Genomic DNA, 21163 nt, shown 5'->3' on the forward strand with positions numbered 1-21163 from the left:
CCAGATTTGTCTGTTCGCTGGAACAGATACATGGAGCCTACAGAACTGAAGCAGCCATGCAGCTGAAGCTACCATTCCACATTACAAGTACCCAACTGATCATCTTCACTTGGCAATTATTTTTACCCACCCAACATTCCATTCAGCCCACACTCACTCCTTTCACAGCAGGTTCATACTGAGCACGTGTGGGCGACATACTTATGAGAGTCACTGACTAACACTGGCTACAAAAAATGCCTTTTTAATAAAAACTACAAATATGTCACACAACTCATCAGCAATGGCACAAGCTACACGTTTCCGTTGATATATTGTTTACAGAAAAGCTCCATAGATAAAGTTTTGCTGAAATCGTCTCTACACAGGAGTTTATTACCTAGAGTGGTTAACTATCAATCCCAATTCCCAGGGAACACAAGGTCTGTGAGGGGAATAGTGGTCTTCTAACAACTCTCAGCACTCTTAAAAATCTACTGTTCCAAGGATTCTTTGCAGGAAACCATGACTGTTTAAAATACTATGATAGTGCTTTAAATGTTTAGATAGTGCAGATGGGGTCTATGGGAGAAATCAGGGGTCTTATTTGTCCAGTACTTTAGTCAAATATTCAGTCTAAGCAGAAAAGGCAGGCTTGCCCAATAAATGATACCACAGGTATATAAACAATGACATGGTGAAGGGGGAAACAGTGGGAAAGAATTTATGAAAGCTTATCTGAAAACAACATGCAGTACTAGCAATGAAAGCAGTTGAACAACTAACACCAAAATTCACAGAAAGACAGGATAATTAATTTATTTACCTTCAACTGAAGTTCTCTGTATCTTTTAGACATTCTAATGAGCAATTTGTCATCATTTATTATTGCAGGTTTTTCTTTGTAGTACTGCACCATAGCCTGAGCTGCTTCAGTGTAGGCCATTTCTAGAAAAGCCTGTTATAATACAGAAACTGTTTATAGTTCTCTTTGTATTTTAGATCATTTAGTAAAAAAAGAAGAACAACATGACAAAAACTGCATCTTCATAGTATATTAAAGTGAAGTTCATTAGAATAAATATTAAGATTATCCTAATATATTGTGATATTTATGTGTAGATAAGTAGACACACTTATATCTCTACTAATCTATACACACACAAACACAAACACACACACACACACACACACACACACAGGCATAATTTTAGTTACACAGAAAGACAGGACACCAGTATCTTCCACTGATATGTGAAAGAAAGTAGCTTGGTAGATGCATCTTGTAATCAAGGATGTTGAAAGGACAGTCTGCTAAGATTTCCATCTTGTGCAAAGCTACTAATGGTACAAGAGTCTTGCCCTCCTTTGCATCTAGCCACACAAGGAAAAATATATCCCGAGCCCTGTGAAAGATTTCAAGTAATTTTCATGGGACCGGGTACAAAAAAATTAGTAGTACAGAAACTCATAAATGTGGGTTTTAAAAAAATGATAATTGATTACTACAGTTTAACTACAAGCTATATGCAGAAGGAAAGGAACATTGGCCTCATTTACAAATCATGGTAATCCAAAAAGTGGTTTACTGAAGCTGTGCAAACTGATGCATTCTGGAGAGCAGCCTGTACCCACTTTGCTCTGCCCTGGTCCTTTGAGCACAGTGCAGCAGCTAAATCAAGCTGTGGCGTAGCATGTTATCTGAATGAACTGGGGATTGGGTTTAAAGTTTCTCTTCCTTAACCATGATAGGGGTTGGGCGAGAAATTTGGTTCACTTTGCATTTCAATATGAACCTACCTAATTGACATTCCTTAAAACAATATGCACGCTGAAACAGCCTTCCTTCAAATTTCACACTTCTGGATTTTACAATGCATTTTTCACCTGGGCATTGTTCCATCATTGCAAGTGCCAGCTTATTTAACATCTCTCTCTATTGCTAGCCACCACTTTGCTTTTATCAAAGCACGTTTTAATGTCTTCCCCTCAAACGTCCTTTTTCATAGATTTTCTAAGAGCCAAGTCTCGGATTTATGTGCCTGTGATAACCGTTTGATTGAAACCCTACATCACATAGTGTTTATCTGCCCTCTATATTGTGCTGCCCGAAAGAATTTATTGCTTCCACTAATTCAAAAACTGCCGGGGTATTTGGAAGAGTCTCATCTTGCTCTTTTGTTGCAAGATTCTGATACGATTGTAACTCTATAAATGGCAAAAAATTTAACCCCAGTAGTGACACTCAAGGGATGCAATGGATTGTTATACACAACTTGAAATTTTTAATTTCCATTATAATTTATTTAATTTGTATATCTTTTAACTTATTCTGTTCCTAGTAATTGTAAATCAGAATGTGCACATTTTCTCTGTTCTTGTTTGTTATGTCTATGGGCTTAAAGCCGAAATAAAGTAATCTGTAAACAATGCATTTTTCCAACCAAATAATGTGTGCAAAAATGTTTATATTAGGAGAAAGCATGCCTAGTGAAAACAGCATACAAAAATGAGTTATATAAGGAAAAACTGCTTTAAAAAATGCATATATATCTATATAAAGGCCAAAATTGCATCCAAAATGTGTATTATCAGGAGAAATGTGCATTACAGTTCTGATGAAAGTTACTGAATAAAATTGCAAACTAGTGTGAAAAAGTGGAGTTGCAAACTTAAGGTAGGAAAAATGAGAAATTGAGAGACACAAAATCGATAAGATTTATCCATCCTTAAGATTGGCTCTTAAGAGCGGACAGGAAAACCTAACCTATACAAGGATGTTCTCCTCCACTGAGAAACAGTCACTAAAGCCACTAATCTCCTACAATGCAGTCCTGTGTTTGCTTGACAAAGTTCCTGTAAAATATGCAGGCATCTGAAAATACAATGATCTAAACTGGGCATCTGAACTCAATTCACCTTATAAATAAAACAAGCAATTATTCTGGAAGAACTAAAGAGCTAACTACACACAGTCACTTTTGAAATAACTACTGCACTTTAAGAAAATGCAATTTATGTTAAAAACTCAAACAATACATTTACATATTTATGCTTTTATTATAGCATACAATAAAAAGAAGGACATACTTGATTGGTAGATTTCATAAGGATATAATTTGTGACTTTTCCAAAGGGAAGTCCAAGATTAATGACATCATTCTCTGTACAGCTTCCTTCAGGAAGATTACAGATGTGTACTACTCGACCTGGTGTACTTTTCCTTTGTGGCAGCTGAAATTATTAAAAATAAATCTAGATGCAGATATCTACAAGAGCATCCAACCAGACGCATACAGTGGTACCTTGACTTACGAATTTAATCCGTCTGAATGCACATTCGTAGGTCGAAAAATTTGTAAGTCGGAAAAAGCGATTTTCCCATAGGAATGCATTGGAAACGAAAAATTCAGAAAAATTTGTAAGTCGAGTAAACCGCATCTAAAATTTGTAAGTCAAGTAAACCCCATCTAAAACCGCCAACGGATGTCCTTCGGATGTCGAAAAATTCGTAGGCGTGCGGGCACTTTTTTCATTCGTAAGTCGAAAAATTCGTATGTCGAGGTACCACTGTACTTTAAAAAACCCTCTTTCTTAACTTGCACTGTATAGGAGTACAAGCCTTAAAGGCAAATCTATGTGTTGTCTTTCTCCTGTAATTCTATACATTCATTTCATATCTCAGATATTTCAGTTTTCCATACATTGCTCAAAATGTATTAAGATCAGATCTAGTAACAATAAACACCTTGATCAACAGTTAGGACAAAATGGGATTTAAATCTATCCTAGCCATAATTATTACTTTCCTGTCTCAGGGTGGCTAACAAAAAAAAAATGCAACATTAAAATGAAGTTGAAACCATAATACATTGGAGCCCCCATCCTGCCTCTGGCTTACATGAGCGATGAGGTGGGAGCTCCCTTACACTGAGGGGTGGGCAGCTGTGTCCACCTCAGTGGAGAAGTTTAAAGGAGCCCCCACCTAGCCTCTGGCTTGCACAGCTGGAGGTGGGGCGGGGGCTCCATTATACTTCTATATTAAGATGCACACAGCTGCCTTCCTCTCAGTGGAGAAGTGCCAAGCAGGATGAGCAAGCTGCCAAATCCCCGGCCCCACAAAGCACTGGGGTGAAACCGCCTTAGCTCCAAGCTGAGGTGGTTTCACCCTGGCGCCTTGCAGGGCTGGGGATGAGGCAGCTCGCTCCTCCCTTCTGACATCACAATTTAGCACCAGATTGCGATGTTTGGCTGGTGATACATTGCGATGCTGAAAACATGCAGGGTGCTTTTAAAGCCTTTTAATTTTATTTTCCACATATTGCTTAACCAGAGAGGAAGCATATACAAGTGAAACTCAAAAAATTAGAATATTGTGGAAAAATTCATTTATTTCAATAATTCAACTTAAAAGCGAGATATGTCAAGCCTTTATTGTTATAATTGTGATGATTATGGCATACAGCTGGTGAAAACCCCAAATTCACAATCTCAGAAAATTAGAATATTAAATGAAATCAACAAAACAAGGATTGCAAATAGAACAATATTGGACCTCTGAAAAGTAGAAGCATGCATATGTACTCAGTACTTGGTTTGGTCCCCTTTTGCATCAATTACTGCCTCAATGCAGCGTGGCATGGATGCTACCAGCCTGTGGCACTGCTGAGGTGTTATGGAAGACCAGGATGCTTCAATAGCGGCCTTCAGCTCTTCTGTATTGCTCGGTCTCATGTCTCTCATCTTTATCTTGGCAATGCCCCATAGATTCTCTATGGGATTCAGGTCAGGCGAGTTTGCTGGCCAATCAAGCACAGTAATCCCATGGGCACTGAACCAGGTTTGGGTACTTTTGGCAGTGTGGGCAAGTGCCAAGTCCTGCTGGAAAATGAAGTCAGCATCTCCATAAAGCTCGTCTGCAGGAGGCATGAAGTGCTCCAAAATCTCCTGGTAGATGGCTGCGTTGACCCTGGACTTAATGAAGCACAGTGGACCAACACCAGCAGATGACATGGCTCCCCAAATCAACACAGACTGTGGAAACTTCACACTGGACTTCAAGCATCTGGCATTGTGTGCCTCCCCATTCTTCCTCCAGACTCTGGGGCCTTGGTTTCCAAATCAGATGCAAAAGTTGCTCTCATCAGAGAAGAGGACTTGGGACCACTGGGCAACAGACCTGTTCTTTTTTTCTTTAGCCCAGGTAAGACGCTTCTGACATTGTTTCTTGATCAGGAGTGGCTTGACAAGAGGAATACGACATTTGAAGCCCATCTCCAGGATCCGTCTGTGTGTGGTAGCTCTTGATGCACTAACTCCAGCCTCAGTCCACTCCTTGTGAAAGTCCCCAACACGTTTGAATGGCCTTTTCCTGACAATCCTTTCCAGGCTGCAGTCATCCCTGCTGCTTGTGCACCTTTTTCTTCCACATTTTCCCCTTCCGCATAACGTTCCATTAATGTGCTTTGACTTTGGGAACATCCAACGTCTTCTGCAATTACCTTTTGAGGCTTTCCCTCCTTATGGAGGGTCTCAAAGATCGTTTTATGCAGAACTGTCAGGTCAGCAGCCTTTCCCATCATTGTGATTCCTACTGAACCAGACTGAGAGACCATTTAAAGGCTCACGAACCCTTTGCAGATGTTATGGATTGAGTACTGCACCTTTTCACAATATTCTAATTTTCTGAGATTGTGAAGTTGGGGTTTTCATCAACTGTACGCCATAATCATCACAATTATAACAAATAAAGGCTTGACATATCTCGCTTTGCATGTCATGAGTCTATCTCATATATTAGTTCCACCTTTTAAGTTAAATTACTGAAATAAATGAATTTTTCCACGATATTCTAATTTTTTGAGTTTCACCTGTACATGAATGTGGAAGGAGTATGGGCCCAGCCCTGGCTACATGCAGGCCAGCAATTAATTCACAATTAATTAGAAATACTGTGAAATCATTCAAGGATATTCAATTATATTGGTATATATAGAGCAAAATGCTGAACTATACATAGTATATTGTGTGAGATACGCACATTTACTCCGGATGGTACAGAAGAAAACGTAGAACCTGGCTGGCCAAATGAAGTTGTAGAGTTGTATGATGTCCCCACATTAGAGTAATCTAAACAAATGGAACATATTCAGTGACAACCCAGAAATGTGTATGATGTACAAAAAACAAAGAAGTGCTACTTCCTAAAATAACTACAGTAGTATCTTTCTAATACTGGGAAAGCATATCCTATCTGTCATAGCCTTTTAGGTTCATTGAGGTATAAGCCCATCCTACAAAGCCATCTTTCTCTAATGATAGGTTACCACTGTCCATGATTCTCTGGAGAAATTCTACAAATAGAGGTTGGGCTGGGGTGATTTCCTGAGCCCAGTGAGGCATCAAGTCAAAATGAAATATACATCATGGTCCTGTTTCTGCTGGGCAGAACCCTGCTAGATCTGACCAAGCACTTATCTAGTCAAGAATTCTGTTCCCATAATGGACAAAATGCCTATGGGAAGCCCACAAATATGAAATGAGCGCAGCATTCTCTTGTTCTCCAGAATTGGTATTCAGAGGCATAGTACTTCTAATCCAAAATATACTATGCAGCCGTTATGAGTAATGGCCCCTGATAGCCCTATCCTCTGTGATGAATTCCGTTTAAGCCCCTTTTAAAAGCATCTAGCTTGGTTGCCATCATCAGAACTTTTAATATCAAATTCCATTGGCTAAGAATGTGTTTAGTGTGCTCCATAGTTTAACTATGCATTGTGTGAATGAAGACGTACTTCCTTTGGTCTGTCCCGAATCTCCCACCATTCTGATTTATTCATTGTAGCACCATTTTCTGATATTGAGATGTGCTATTTGTTGTCTTTAGGATCTTTGTTGGAAAAGGCAAACAGCCAAGGGGGCATGGGGGTCTGATTCAGACTTTCCCCATGCCTGTCTTCAGGTTTTTATTTATTTTTTAAACAATTTTTCAACTTTAAAAGTTTTCAGAGTGACAAAACAAGTATTAAAAATAAATCTACATATAAGAAATCTAAATAAATTCAAATATATAAAAACTGAAGTAATATAAAATAGCAATAAAAAGTAGATAAACCAACTAACTCTATTGAAGTGAAGCAGTCTAAAATATACAAAAATAAACACATCGTCAGAGAGCAGTCAGAGGAATAAAACCAGACTTACTATTCATTAAAAAGGCTTAGTTTCATTTAATAGATTTATTAGAGTATGGCAACAATGACAGAGCTATGGGGTGTTCCCCTTTGGCTGTATGCATGATTTGGGTGATAGGTAGCCTCCTGGACAGATGATCTAGTTCAGGGGTGGCCAACTCCCAAGAGACTGCGATCTACTCACAGAGTTAAAAATTGGCAGTGATCTACCTCCTTTTGGGGGGAGGAGGAAGGCCCATTTTTTAGGGGTTCAGGTCACGATCTAACTGTTGGACATGCCTGATCTAGTTCATCTGCTATCAAAAATGTCTGGATGGGCTCAATAACAACCGTTATAAATATATCCAAATATACAGTTGATTTGTTCTTTATTTATATATCGTTGCATAATGCTATATTATTGCATAGGGACGCGGGTGGTGCTGTGGTGTAAACCACTGAGCCTTGGGCTTGCCGATTGGAAGGTTGGCGGTTCGAAGTTTGAAAGCACGTCAAAGTGCAAGTAGATAAATAGGTACCGCTCCGGCAGGAAGGTAAAGGGCGTTTCTGTGCGCTGCTCTGGTTTTGCCAGAAGTGACTTAGTCATCCTGGCCACATGACCCGGAAAAACTGTCTGCGGACAAACATCGGCTCCCTCAGCCAGTAAAGCGAGATGAGCGCCGCAACCCCAGAGTCATTCATGACTGGATTTAACTGGACTTAACTTTACCTTTTTACATTATTGCATAATGCTCTTTTTTGTTTAAACTTTGAACACAAATACATTAACATATAGCTAATATTATGTCATGTGCGAATAAACGTCCAATGAAACATAACCCTGCTTGCTGCAACTGTATGCCAATTAAAAAAAGGTTAAGGCTGCAATCCTATGTTCACTTACCAGGAAGAAAGTCTTGTTCAACTCAAAAGGTCTTACTTATGAGTAGTCATTGTGGAGAACTAGCCCAAAGCCAGGACTAAGCAAGGTAGGGGTTAAATTTTGTGTCAGTTAGAACCCAAAGGGGCGGGCTCAGCCTGGGTATAAAAAAACCCTCTCTGTGGTCAGTTAGAGAGTTGGTGGGAGAAGTAAGTTGAGCAGGGAGTGAGTCAGGAGTGAGAGCTGGGTCTAAGAGTCTGAGGTGTAGCATTGGTGGAAGTTAGCAGCGAGGATAAACAGTTATTGTGAAACGTGTTGTTATTGTTAATTAGTTGACTGTTAGAGGTAATAGGCCGGTATCATCTAGCGGTAATAGGCCGGTATAGGACCATCTTTATAAGCTTTATCAGAAACCACAAGCTTTTGTACACAATAAACAACTTCTTTATTCACATAATCCTCGTCTGTGGTAAATAAAGCAAGCAGGTTCCGGTTAGCAGTCTGGTGGGTTGCAGCTGGGGACCGTTTGTCATTGGTGCAGCACTCATAGACCGTGAAACGTCCGGGGGTGCTGTACAGGGTTGAAGTGCCCGCGACAGTCATATATAGGAGTGCACTGTTAATTATATATTTTTGATTTTGTAACTTACCTTCGGAACTAGAAAGATTAAATGCAGGTGTGTTATTTGGAGAAGAGTGCACCATTCCTTCTGCTGAACTTAGCACACACCGTATGTTGGAACTAAAAGGAAAAAAAGGTTGACATTCAGCAACACAGTAGGAAAACTGGAAACGATCTTGGCCTAAATACTCAAAGTTATCACAGTATCTTAAATTCCCCTGCTCACTACCAGAAATTATTCAGTTATTCCAGGGGCATTACATCACTGACATATTAGGATTGCTTTGTAGGGCATTTGCACTATTGGTTTTGCTGCAGCTTCCTCAAGAATGTCAACCCATAAGGATCAAGCATGTAAATGAAGTGGGATTGGCAAAATAATGGTTAGGATTGTCAAAAATAGCATAAGCCAGTGTGAAGCTACGGGTTTCAGATGTAAATTGTATTTGGAGATAGCATACATTCCTTCTGCTTCCAGTAAGAACAGCAGTATGTGTGCAAATACATCTGTCTTGCAATATAGTTGTCTTGCAAGACAAATAATTGGACCTCGGTACTCAAGTCTACAGCTTGATGTCATTTGTCATGCATGCATTGTCTGTAGAAGATTCGAACCACATACATTCATTTGCAAAAGGTTCCTGTGTTATTACTAGAATTTACATCCAGACAGTATTATGGTTAAGATCACAACTTTAATTCAAGAAGCATGTACAAGAAACTAAATAAAAGTTACGTAAGTCACATAGCAGGCACAAAATTGTTTATTTAACACTCACTTCTCTGAGAAAGCAATGCATTTTTGAATGTGAAGATTTCCTTTAATATGCTGATCCCAGTCCTACGTAAAAATAGTGAGAAATAGCATAAAATAGTGGAAAAATAGAAGAAAACACGTACAGCAGCATTTGTTATAATAGGTCGTATGAATGGCTGTATTAGAAGTTTCTGGGGATTTTTGTTTTTGTAGAAAATTCCATACTGTTCCAAAGTTTGACATGAAATTACTCGAGATGAAACAAATCTGACCCACTTAAACTCTGCAAACATACACTATGCAAGTACCTAGGCCCATAAATTCCTAGCCATAGCTGGAGTCCACAAACTACCAAGCCCTACTGCTGTGCTCCTTCCAGTGACTCTACTCTACAGCTGCTGGAACTGCTCATCCCATTCACAGCAGTATCACTGGAGGAACACTGAAACAGGACAGGACGTTTTCTGAACCCCTACTGCAGACGGGGTTTTTGTATGTGAAGGAGCCATATCTGCACAAAGGGATTAACTGATCCACCTAAATCCATCCCACTTTAGTCTTGCTGGTGCTCAGGTGTAGGTTCATTCTGTCCCATTTTCTTATTTATTTATTTCATTTGAAATCACAAGCTAGTGTACAACAAAAAATACATTAAAATCACATTATGAATTAAAGCAGCAGTCAATACCCCAGGTTAGACATACAATTACCAAATACAGCAACTAATGGACAGCAAGGTGCAAACATCATTCATTCACTCATTCATTCGTTCGTTTTATGCTTATTTTTTGAAATACACAAGAAGTCTGCATTTAAATGGTGTGTATTTTGTTCACACTTTCAACATAAACTGCACAATTTTCAATGCATTCATTTGTAAAATAAACATTTTGTATGTGTCACATAATATATTGCTTTCATGCATATTTCTGTGCAGTGAAACTGCATCTCAAATTCTGAAGAAGTGTATAGTCAGTCTGGGAGTTACATTCTTATCCACAAGCAAATTCAGAAGCACCAGATCAGGTTGAGCAACTGTAAAAGAGCAAACCAGACAAATTCCTCCTCCATGCCTATCTGCACAGTGCCCTACAATGCAGCAGAACTGGTATTCAGGCTTTTTAATGTATTTTTAATCTTTTGTTGGAAGCTGTCCAGAGTGGCTGGGAAACCCCAGCCAGATGGGTGGGGTATAAATAATAAATTATTATTATTGTTTTTAATTGCAAAATACAAGTACCAAAAAAGCCGTGTAACAAGAAATCTCCTGACTGCAATATTTCTGTTTTTTAAAAGGACATATAAGGGAGGTTGAGTAAAATTAATGTAGCCAAAATTTCTGAAGTGCTGATTATACTTTGAGTCCCCACAAATGTTTTAAAAAAATATCTATTTCAATGTATGTGACATTTAAAAACAAACCGAAAAATCTTTGTTCATTTACCAAAATTTCCAATAAGGAGAGTTATTGACAACAAAGATGAAAAATATCTCAACCCTGAGATATAATTCTTTTCTTAACATGTCAAATTATGTATTTATTGATGATAATAATATTAATTTCATACCTATCCTTCACCTGAAGGTTTCACGGAAGGTTACAACATTAAAAACAGTTTATTTCTCACCATACTGGGGAACCATCTGATATAAATCACATAGAAATATGAATCAGGCTCCAAATGCATATCACCTGATAAGGAACTGGTACCAGAAGCTGGTAGACTACTACAGTACTATGGCAAGATAAGAAGCTAGGTTGGGACAGATACATCTCTTATCAAGTTTTGTTCTGAAGGATACACTTTTCCTAGCACCAGAAATGTGACTCCATTATTATTATTATTTTCTTATAGAAGAAGTTCATCATTTTACAAAAACAGCCATCTTGTAAAATAAAATAACATGGCCTTGTGACAGCTGGATGAGAGCAGAACCTAGCTATTGCAGAATCATGATTAATTTATCTACTATTTTAATACCTGCACTTCGTGAAGTGGTCTGAAAAATCATTGAAATACTACAGCTCTTCTCCCCAAAGTGCTTCGGATATAAGGAAAGTTCTACATTTATAATTCATCTGTGTATATCAATTTCCTCAGTGTACAACTAACAGAATGTTTTAAAGCATATTTAGCTTGAAGCAAGCCCTACTGATTTTAATGGCTAAATCTTAAGATTGTGGCCTTTGGGTGATATTTAACAAAGTTTTACTCAGAGCAAACCTACTGAAATTAATGAACACAACATAGTAGTAGTCATTCATTTCAGTGGGTCTGCTCTTGAGTAAACTTGTAAGACCCATGCAACAAATCACAAATATACAGTGTAAAAAAATCTAATAGACTCAACAGTTACATAACTTATATCAGGAATGCCTTGGAGTTAATTTAATGAAACACACTTCCAAGTACTAGAAAGATGCCCAGTTCTCCCTAAGACTTACCTTTAGATCAAAGACCTTCTTATCGCATAAGGTGCAGATGTAAGGGAAGCAAACAGGTGCTATATTATGAAAGTCATTTAGCTCATGAGACTGAAGAGGTCTCACTGACAAATCTGCTTCCTGCTTCTGTCTCATTCGTGAGTTGCTGAAATTCTGTTTACTGCTTTTGGTTCTGCCGAAAGGAAGTGGAGCGCCAGCACTGAACTTTATGTCAGGCGTTGGTTCTTCAGGGTTGTAGAGATCGTTTCTTATTTCATATGGGGCATTTGTTGATGGCCACATGCTGGCATTGGGCATGGTGTCAGGCTTATTTTGGCTAGGAAAAGTAGAAGGATTTTCCCACTGCTTTGTTTCTGTTTCATGTATTACAGAACCCGCCTCGCCTTTTTGATTTATAATCTGATGAGAATTATGTGGATCACCAGCAAAAGTCAAAGTCTGTACACCAGCTGTATGCTGGCCTTTAGAACTCACTCCATAAAAGTCTTTCTGAAATCCTGGATGGTTGTCATGCTTACCAAAATGACCATCATAGGTTCCAACTCCAGAAGAAGTTGGGAGTGAATGAGACGCAGTGGTTACAAAGCCATGCTGGCCGCACTGTTCCGCATCAGAGGGAAATACTTGTTTACCATAGTCATAAAATCCACCTGTAGCAGAGGAGATGCCAGTCTTATTTAGTCCCATAACTACAGCCTGTTGTCCAGCTGTCTGAGATATTACACCTCCAAAAGGATTTATGACAACAGCATTTGGGTTTTGATTTTGAAGGTTATTTACAGGCCCCAAAGTTCCACTCGGTACTGCCAAAGTGGGGTTTTGTGCTGGAAAATGTATTCCACCAGGTGGGAATCTAGAGTTGGTAACTCCAGGCCCTCCAACATGTCCCTGAGGAGCGTTAAACATGGATGGATGTCTTAATTGGTTGAACAGTGGCTGAGACATGGCCACTTTGGAGAGAACTTGATTCAGGACAGTTGCAGCTGCTGTGTTGTTGGTGACTGCTGTCTGAGCCAATTTTAGCCTGTGCAGGGTAAGCTGGGCTTGCAGCTGAGCAAGCTGAAGACCTGCAGGAGAAGGAAGCAGAGGATTCGGGGTGCTGACAGAGAACAGATTCTTGTCCAGAAGCTTGGCAGCACTGCAAAACAACAGGCAATAGTTTTAGTTTAAATTAGTAATTTAACAGTAAACCCTTGTCACCATGACTAAGTGGTAAGATGCTACCCATGATATCTATCCTTGCTAAACCCTGGAAGGAAGGAAAGTGATTTATGACATACTATTAACCCAGCCCGTCCCCTAATGTGTCTGGAACTATATTCATTTCAGTTATGATGCTAAAGGCAGATCAGTGTTTCAAAGATTTAAAAAGAGGCTTATGTTCATTTGGGACCCAAGCCAAAAAACTATGTGAAGGTCAATGGAAGGACTTCATTGAATCCAGTGGGTTTTCTTATAAGCCCATTACTGAGCAATTAATAGAAGGGCACTTTCCTTGTAACAAATAAGCTAGTGAAAATTAAATTTGCCCAGTATAAGAAGCCGGTCAGTGCAGGTCAGCTTTCACCAACCTGGTGTCCTCCAGATGTTGTTGACTACAAGTCTTATCAGTCCCAGCAATATTAAGCTAAATGGGTCAATGGTACGACTCAGAAGGCAGCTTCCTAGTTTCTTAAGGTACCAGATACTCATTGCTACTCCAGGAGCAGAATTGTCACTGTTTCCAATGTATGCTCAGGCAGGAAGGGGAAAGACACATGACAAAAATTACAAAAATGGTGTTAAAACAACAGACAGCAAACATAGAGCTTTAGTTTTAGCACTGCTGGGTGTTGGACTAGATGATGTTCGGGGTCCCTCCCAACTCTACAATTCTATGATTCTATAATCCAGGGCTAGTGTAAAGTGTCACTGATTAAGGAATGGCTGTGGATTGAAGGGGCAAGCGTCCTTCCCTGTGCCAACCATGTGCAACTCACATGACTGTTCCCCTGTTTTAGGCAACCTGCCCAACAGCATATTCCAGTGGTGTATCTGAGATGTTCTGCCAGTATTATCTGCAATGGCAGTGATGTATCAGGTGCTCTGCCAGTCCAGTGAGGCTTCTGCCAAGTCCTTTAGCCCTTCAATTATAGGATATCATGTTTAGGATTATGCCTTAAGGCTTTGAAGGATCAGTATTTGCTTATTAGACTAATTCACACACCACTCTTACTTTTAAAAATCCCAGAGCAGTTTACAAATCACACCCAAATATGTTGCTGTTTAGTCATTTAGTCGTGTCCAACTCTTCGTGACCCCATGGACCAGAGCATGCCAGGCACTCCTGTCTTCCACTGCCTCCCACAGTTTGGTCAAACTCATGTTGGTATACAACAGAGTAAATTAAAACCATAAAATCATATTCATCCTTAAAACAGCTAGTAAACACGTCCATTGACCACTAGATTAGAAACATGATAATGTTTTTTCCAAGAATGTAACTACTGACCACTCTTCTCTAACCCTCCCCACCCAAGGACATTTCGGAGATGGGCTTCTGGTTTAGGATTATTGGTCAATTGGGGTTCAAGAGCCTGAGAATGTGTCCCTTGAAAATATAGACACAGCAAATTGTTTCATTGTTTGCTATTAATTACTATAAACATATAGAAGGAATGGCTTTCTGGCAAAAGTTATTTACAAACAAATAATGTTTATTTTAACAAACTATATTAGTTTAATTATTGTTCTCATGAAATTTGTAGGGAAAATTTAGTGCGTTTCACACTTACGTACTATGTAAGTTTCATGGAACTTTCACATTTTACTCAAAGTATACAAAGTATTCACAATATAACATTTATGTGTGTGTTTCATTTAAAATAGGAAGGTGATCTGACATAATTTGGAGGGGAAATTGATAGCAGTTGAGTGCCAACTGAGGAACTGATGGAACACAAATGACTATCCTTTGTCATTCCAACTAAGTTACATATCTCCAAATCCAAAATATCTAGTTTATACTATTATTGCAACTTACACTCTGTGAGCAATACATTCTATTGTTCAAATGAAGGCAGTTAGATACAGAGGAATGAGTGCAGCTGCTTTTCATATCTGCAACATTGTTTGTTGGATTTTACACTGTTAACTACCTCATTGACTTGTGCCATAAATAATCAGCATGCTTCAAATGGTTGTTCTCCATTTCCACGATTAGTTACACTACTCATAATGCTGAAATGAACAAGAATCATGAGCCAAAGAACCAAATGTGGATTTCGAAAGCAAATTTGATTGTAATTTTCCTGCCTTTCTTCATCTGCACTTCTTCTGCTATCATAATACTTGCAGATGAAAATTTAAACCATTTACTAAACAAGATTGCCAGATCTTCACTCAGATATGGCGTTTATCTCTTTCAGGGTTCTATAGTGAAGAGAGGATGTAGCCATTAGGCTTTCATCTTTGCTATCCCGCTATCCCTTTTGCCCCTTCACAGATGATGAAAAACTAGAAATCTGTTTCTACAGAAATAATTAAAAGGGCAACTTCAGGCATGGTAAGGAACCAGTTAAGAAATAAGATAATTAAAACAACAAAAAGAAAGCCGCTGCTTAAAAACGTATCGAACTATTGATGATTGAAAGTTGAAGTTTACCTCCTAATCACAATTTGTACTGAATGGGACTTACTTCTTATTCTCTTTTTACATTTTCTTGATTTACAAAAGTGTGGGCAATGTCTCTCTCGTATTTTTTCCATGTGAATTTTTTACAAATCAGTTTTGGTTGTTGAGACATTAGGGAGAGAAGGGGCAAGGAGGTGGGTGGGATGGGAGGGTGGGTGAGGTGGGGTGATGATGTTTCTATTTTCCTTAATATATGTAGGGTTTGGTGTCAGCGTTGATTGTGTAGGTTCTCTGTTGTTCACTTGTGTTTCTTTGGCAGTGAGAGAGGTCGGGATTGGCGTTGGGTGTGATTGTTCATTTGTGGTTGGCTGTGGTGATCTTTGGTTTCCTGTGTGAGTGGGGTTGGTGGGTGTTTTGGATCAGGTTAGCCATATTGATTTGTATGCTGTCGGTAGATTTTTGTCATTGTCTTGTTGGGCTGTGTGTGTGATGAAGAGGAACCATACTGGGGTGAAGGTGTCTTCTTCTGTTGCTCCCTGTGTCAGTTTCAGGTTACTGGTTAGTTTTTCTAGTAGGGCTGTTTCCCATACTACTTGGTATCATTGGTCCATGTTTACTCCTGACAGGTCTTTCCAGTGTCTGGTTATGATGTTTCTGGCTGCTGAGAGTAGATGGATTATGAGTTCCTTGTGTTGTAAGTGGGCATTATTGTCTTGGAAGATGTTTAGTAAAACCAATTCTGGGGTGGTTTCTAACACTTGCTTGGTTATTTTACAGATTTCTCGTGTGGTTGTTGTCCAGAATGTTTGGATTTTGGGGCACTCCCACCACATGTGGAAGTATGTGCCTGTGGAGGTGCACCCTCTCCAGCATTTTGATGAGGTTCCTGGGCGTACTAGCGCTAATTTTCTTGGCATTAGATACCACCTGTAGGTTAGTTTTAGGGTGAGTTCTCTTATTTTTGTTGATATGGATTTAAAGGGGGGTTTAGACCACATTCTGGTCCATTGGGTGGGGTTGATTTTGTATCCTATGTCATCCTCCCATTGTTTTTTGATTGTGTCTAGGGAGCTCGTGGGATTTTTGAGTAGTATTTTGTATATTGTGGATACCAATCCTCTGTTGCGTCCCTTTGTCATTAGGATGAGGTATTCAAAGGTTGTCAGGAATCTAGTTGCTGCTGATTTTACTGTTGGATTGTTTAAGAGGGCATGTAATTGGTGTTGTGTTAACCAGGGCATTTGGGCGTCTTCTAATTTGTCCTGTATTTCTTGTGTTGACAGATGTTTGTTATTTTTATAAAAGTCTATTAGGCGATACAGGCCTTTGGATTGCCAGGTTTTGGTTTGGAGGTTTTGTGCTGCATGGTGGAATAGTGGGTGGTAGGCCAGGGGAATTAGTGGGGATGGGGTTGGGGATACTTTGTCTGTTTCTGCTTTCCATGCTTTGAACATGGTTTGTGCGTACCTGTTAAGTGTTGTGGGGATTTTTCTTAGTTTGTTTGGAAGGAGTGGGTATGCTGTGGTGCAGATATTTTCAATTGTGTCCCTTTCTAGGTGTATGCATTGTTTTGTCTCGTCTTCTAGTATATGTGGGATTATATGATGTATTTGGTTGGCACTGTAGTATGCTTCTATGTTGGGGATTTCCCATCCTCCTCCTGAGGTAGGGAGGTGTAGGTATTTGGTGCTTATTCTTGGTTTTTTGTGTGATAAAAGAGTGTAGTTTTCTCTGCCATTTGTGGAGTTGGGTTGGGGGAATCCAGATTGGGAGGGTTTGGAACAGGTAGGTTAGTTTTGGAAGGGTGATCATTTTGATCATGGCTATTTTGTCTGAGAGAGTGGAATTCATGTTATTAAATGGGACTTACTTCTGAGAAAATATGAGCTGTCCTATGGGTAATACAGTACAATATGTCATATGGAACTGCAATTTCAATTCTGCTTTCAACTGATTGAAGAATACCAACTGGAAGAATAATGGCTCAACAATGGTAAAGGGAGCTGGTGTAGTAAGGAGCTTCACTGATGAGCAATAAACCAATTAAATAACACCACACTAGAAAATGACGTGATTATGGGGAAAGGAGTATTTCACATCCAACATACAAAATTTGTACTAGAAAGAGGGCATATTTATTACCAGAAAAATTAAAAAATTAAAACTCAAGTTGGTACAAATGATTTGTAATGCAGTTATGCAACTTCGTATCAGTTGAACATGCTCTAAATCAGTGTTCCCCAACCTTGGGCCTCCAGCTGTATTTGGACTACAGCTCCCATCATCCCTAACTAGCAATGCCAGTGGTCAGGGATAATGGGAGTTGTAGACCAAAAACAGCTGGAGGCCCAAGGTTGGGGAACACTGCTCTAAATAACTGGCTTCAATTTATTTATTTATTTATTTAATAATATTTTCCTTTCACAGACATCCCACCACTTGCATTTCAACTGATTTCATGACTTGCTTACGAAAGGTAGATACAAATAAGATACTACACATTCATAAACACCAACTTGTTTCTGCTTAGGCCAAGGCTTTCTCCCATAAACCCACCCAAGCTATAAAAACTAATCTCAAGATTTGAGAGTGCTCAGCTTTACAAGATTCAAGCCATTATGTACCAAACCTTAGCGTCCCAACATATGGGATCTGATCGGAAACTCCCATGCATGTCATTACTCCTACTAGAGAATTAGGCACACTCATGCCAAATTATATGCTATGAAAGATAGACTGTGTAGCTGGCATCTGGAATGCTACATTTTATACTTTGCTATGTGGGTATCACAACAATTACAACTATTGTTTTATTCCTTATCCATATTCTGCTTATCATACCAAATGTTTTTTAGGCAACTTGACTCAAATGTGTGTTAATGAACATGAAATAGTAATTTCAATTTTAAAAGTGGAGTTTGAATTACCTTTTAATTTCTTACTATTTTAGAAGAACAAATAATGTTTCTTTAATTTGACCAAACGAAAGTGCATGCATTAGCAGGCACAACTCAGACTAGTTCAACAGCTGCAGTGGCAGTCTAAAACGTTCTACTATCTGTGAGATTCATGGAATGGGCACCTGAGAGATACAGTAAAATCATTCATCCCTTCTGCATGCTGTCATAGTAAGTCTTGAATGCACCAGGGGCTTTCCACACCATAAATAAATAAACCAGTTAATCTGAGAAGGCTGATCTATCCCTAAGGACATTGTTTTAGAATACCAAAATTTCATTACAGGAGCAAAATGAACAACTCAGCGGGTAAGGATAGTGTGAAGATCAGCTTCAGTTGCTAAAGCAAATATGAGTCTGCTTAGTAGCAGAACAGAAGGTGAGGTTGTGTCCCTGTGGCAAAATGTTTGGGTTGTTTTGTGCAGCTGTTTTAGAGTACAAGTGACCTTTGCAGCACCCAGACTTTGGAATTCCCTAACTAGGAAGGGTTTGTTTTTGCTCGTTCCCTATGTAATGGCCTTGTGCCACAGCCTTTAGAGGCTGAATTTTATTTTATTTTGCTTTTTCGCTGTCCCTCCAAGTGTGGAAACTATTTTATGGAACCAGTCTTTATTCAAGATATAAAAGAAGTCCCCGGTTAAAACACAGACTGCACAGATTCTTTTTTTAAAAAAATGCATGAGGTGGGGAAATACATTTTAGTCTGTAACAGGTACAAAGTTTAAGGTTAGACTTAGACTACTTAGCAAAAGTCCTAGATCAGACTATTGAGAGATGGGTAGCAGCAGGACAGGAGGGGATTTCCTTGGGGTGTTTGTTTTATCTCCTTGTAGCTCACATTAGTTGTTGAAAAAATGAGCAATATGTCATGCAAAAAACTGCAAGAGGGCAGTGGACAGGAATCTAGAGAGATGAGAAAGGCTTGATTTAAAATAAGCCTGCTGAAATGAACATTTTGTGATTATTATTATATTTCAGGCATATATTTGTCTATTGCCATTTTCATTCTGTCATCATCATGATTAATATTGATGCAACCATTTTTCAAAATACTAAAAATATGAAAAATCAATATGCCTTGGGCCCAACCGCCTGAAAGACTGTATCTCCCTATACAAACCTGCTAAGATCCTTGGGTGAGCAACTTCTCTTGCATGCATCAATCATAGAAGCACAGAGTGACATAAGAGACAGCCTTTTCTGTGGCTGCTCCCATATTGTGGCATTTCCTCCCAGGTTAGACTGCTGTTAGGGGGAACTGTTTTTAATTGCTGGTTTTAAAGTGTTTTGGATATGTTTTAATAATTGCTTTTAGCTAGTTTTTATTATTTTGTATTTTATAATGTTGTTTTATTATTTTATATTTTACAATGTTTTATAATGTTGTAAGCCACTTTGAATCCCAATTTAAGAGAAAGGTGGGATATAAATTTATTAAATAAACAAACTAATAGCATTTTGGAAAATTGTGGGTGTATTTCTTTTGATACATACCACACAACCAGTGCAGCTGAGTCACTCTGCCACTTCTGTTGCCATTAACATTCAAGAACCTATAGTTGTTTATGGTAAATTATCTGGATCTCTGGATTAGTAAAGTAATCCCTTCTGTGAAAGTGATGAAAAGCTAAGCAGAAACTATGCCCCTTCAAACATTCAAATAATCTGATGATTGCTTATTCAAGGCCAAAATAAATAGCAAATTAAGTAGTTGTGCATGTGCTTTAAAAAACTATATTTCTATTTTTAGAAACAAAACATCTTTGAATAACATTTGTAGAATGATTGACTTCAACTGGTGGGCAGAATATTAAATTAGTCTGCAACCTAGTTGTCTTGCAAACCACACTGTAACTAAGATAGTAGGCATTGCATTTAATTATTTATCCCTTTAAACCAGAGCTTTCCAAACTGTGTGTCACAACACGCTAGTGTGTAGGTATATTGTGCGTCCTGGGGCTGGAAAGGGGGTAGTTTAACCTCCAGTTTGCTAGTAAAACTGAATTACTGTGTTGCGAAATGATGCAAAACTGAATTACAGTCATACCTCGTGTTACGAATGCTGTGTGTTGTGTTTGTCATGGGTTACGAACGTGCTGAACCAGGAAGTACCAGAACGGGTTACTTCCAAGTTTGGCAGTTCGCGCATGCGCAAACGTGCAAAATGACATAACGCGCATGCGCAAAAACGCCGAATCGCCTCGGGCACATGCGCAGATGCAGCACTTTAGGTTGCGGACCTTTCAGGTTACGAACTAGGCTCCAGAACGGATCCCGTTCGTAACCAGAGGTACCACTGTACTGTGTCATGAAATGATGCATGTCTAAAAAGTGTGTCACCAACATGAAAAGCTCTGCTTTAAACAAATAAACAAATATTAAGAAGAGACCAGAGCAATCAGGCCTTTGGCTGATTTATATTCTACAGCCTTTTAAATGTGTTTGTGGGAAGGGGAGGGGTTATAGTTTTAACTATTTACTTGTGTTTTTACCTTGTATTTTATGATGTGAACCTCCCAGAGATTTGTGATGAAGGGCAGTATATAAAATGAATGAATGAGAATCAAGCCGTACATCCAATAAGTCACTATCAGCAGGTGTGTTTGGAATTTTCACAGGGAGTCTAATCAGATTCCCAAACCAGTGACAGCCTATAATGCTAAACTTGTACGTATTTCTGCAAGGGAGGGTCTGAAAGGTAAACTCAAAACTAGTTCCACAATAAGGATTAGGAGGT

At 39.0% G+C, this 21163-nt stretch overlaps 1 protein-coding gene across 1 annotated transcript in view; it reads right to left on the reverse strand.

The window, feature by feature from the left end:
- RBM20 (RNA binding motif protein 20) overlaps positions 1–21163 on the reverse strand; it is a 116534-nt gene that overhangs the window by 18795 nt on the left and 76576 nt on the right. The window contains 6 exon segments of the mRNA XM_033149704.1: positions 806–937; positions 3070–3213; positions 6020–6108; positions 8682–8773; positions 9433–9494; positions 11857–12994. Of these exon segments, the coding sequence (XP_033005595.1) occupies positions 806–937; positions 3070–3213; positions 6020–6108; positions 8682–8773; positions 9433–9494; positions 11857–12994 (1657 nt within the window).

This window comes from Lacerta agilis, chromosome 5, assembly GCF_009819535.1.
Source record: "Lacerta agilis isolate rLacAgi1 chromosome 5, rLacAgi1.pri, whole genome shotgun sequence".
Lineage (NCBI taxonomy): Eukaryota > Metazoa > Chordata > Lepidosauria > Squamata > Lacertidae > Lacerta > Lacerta agilis.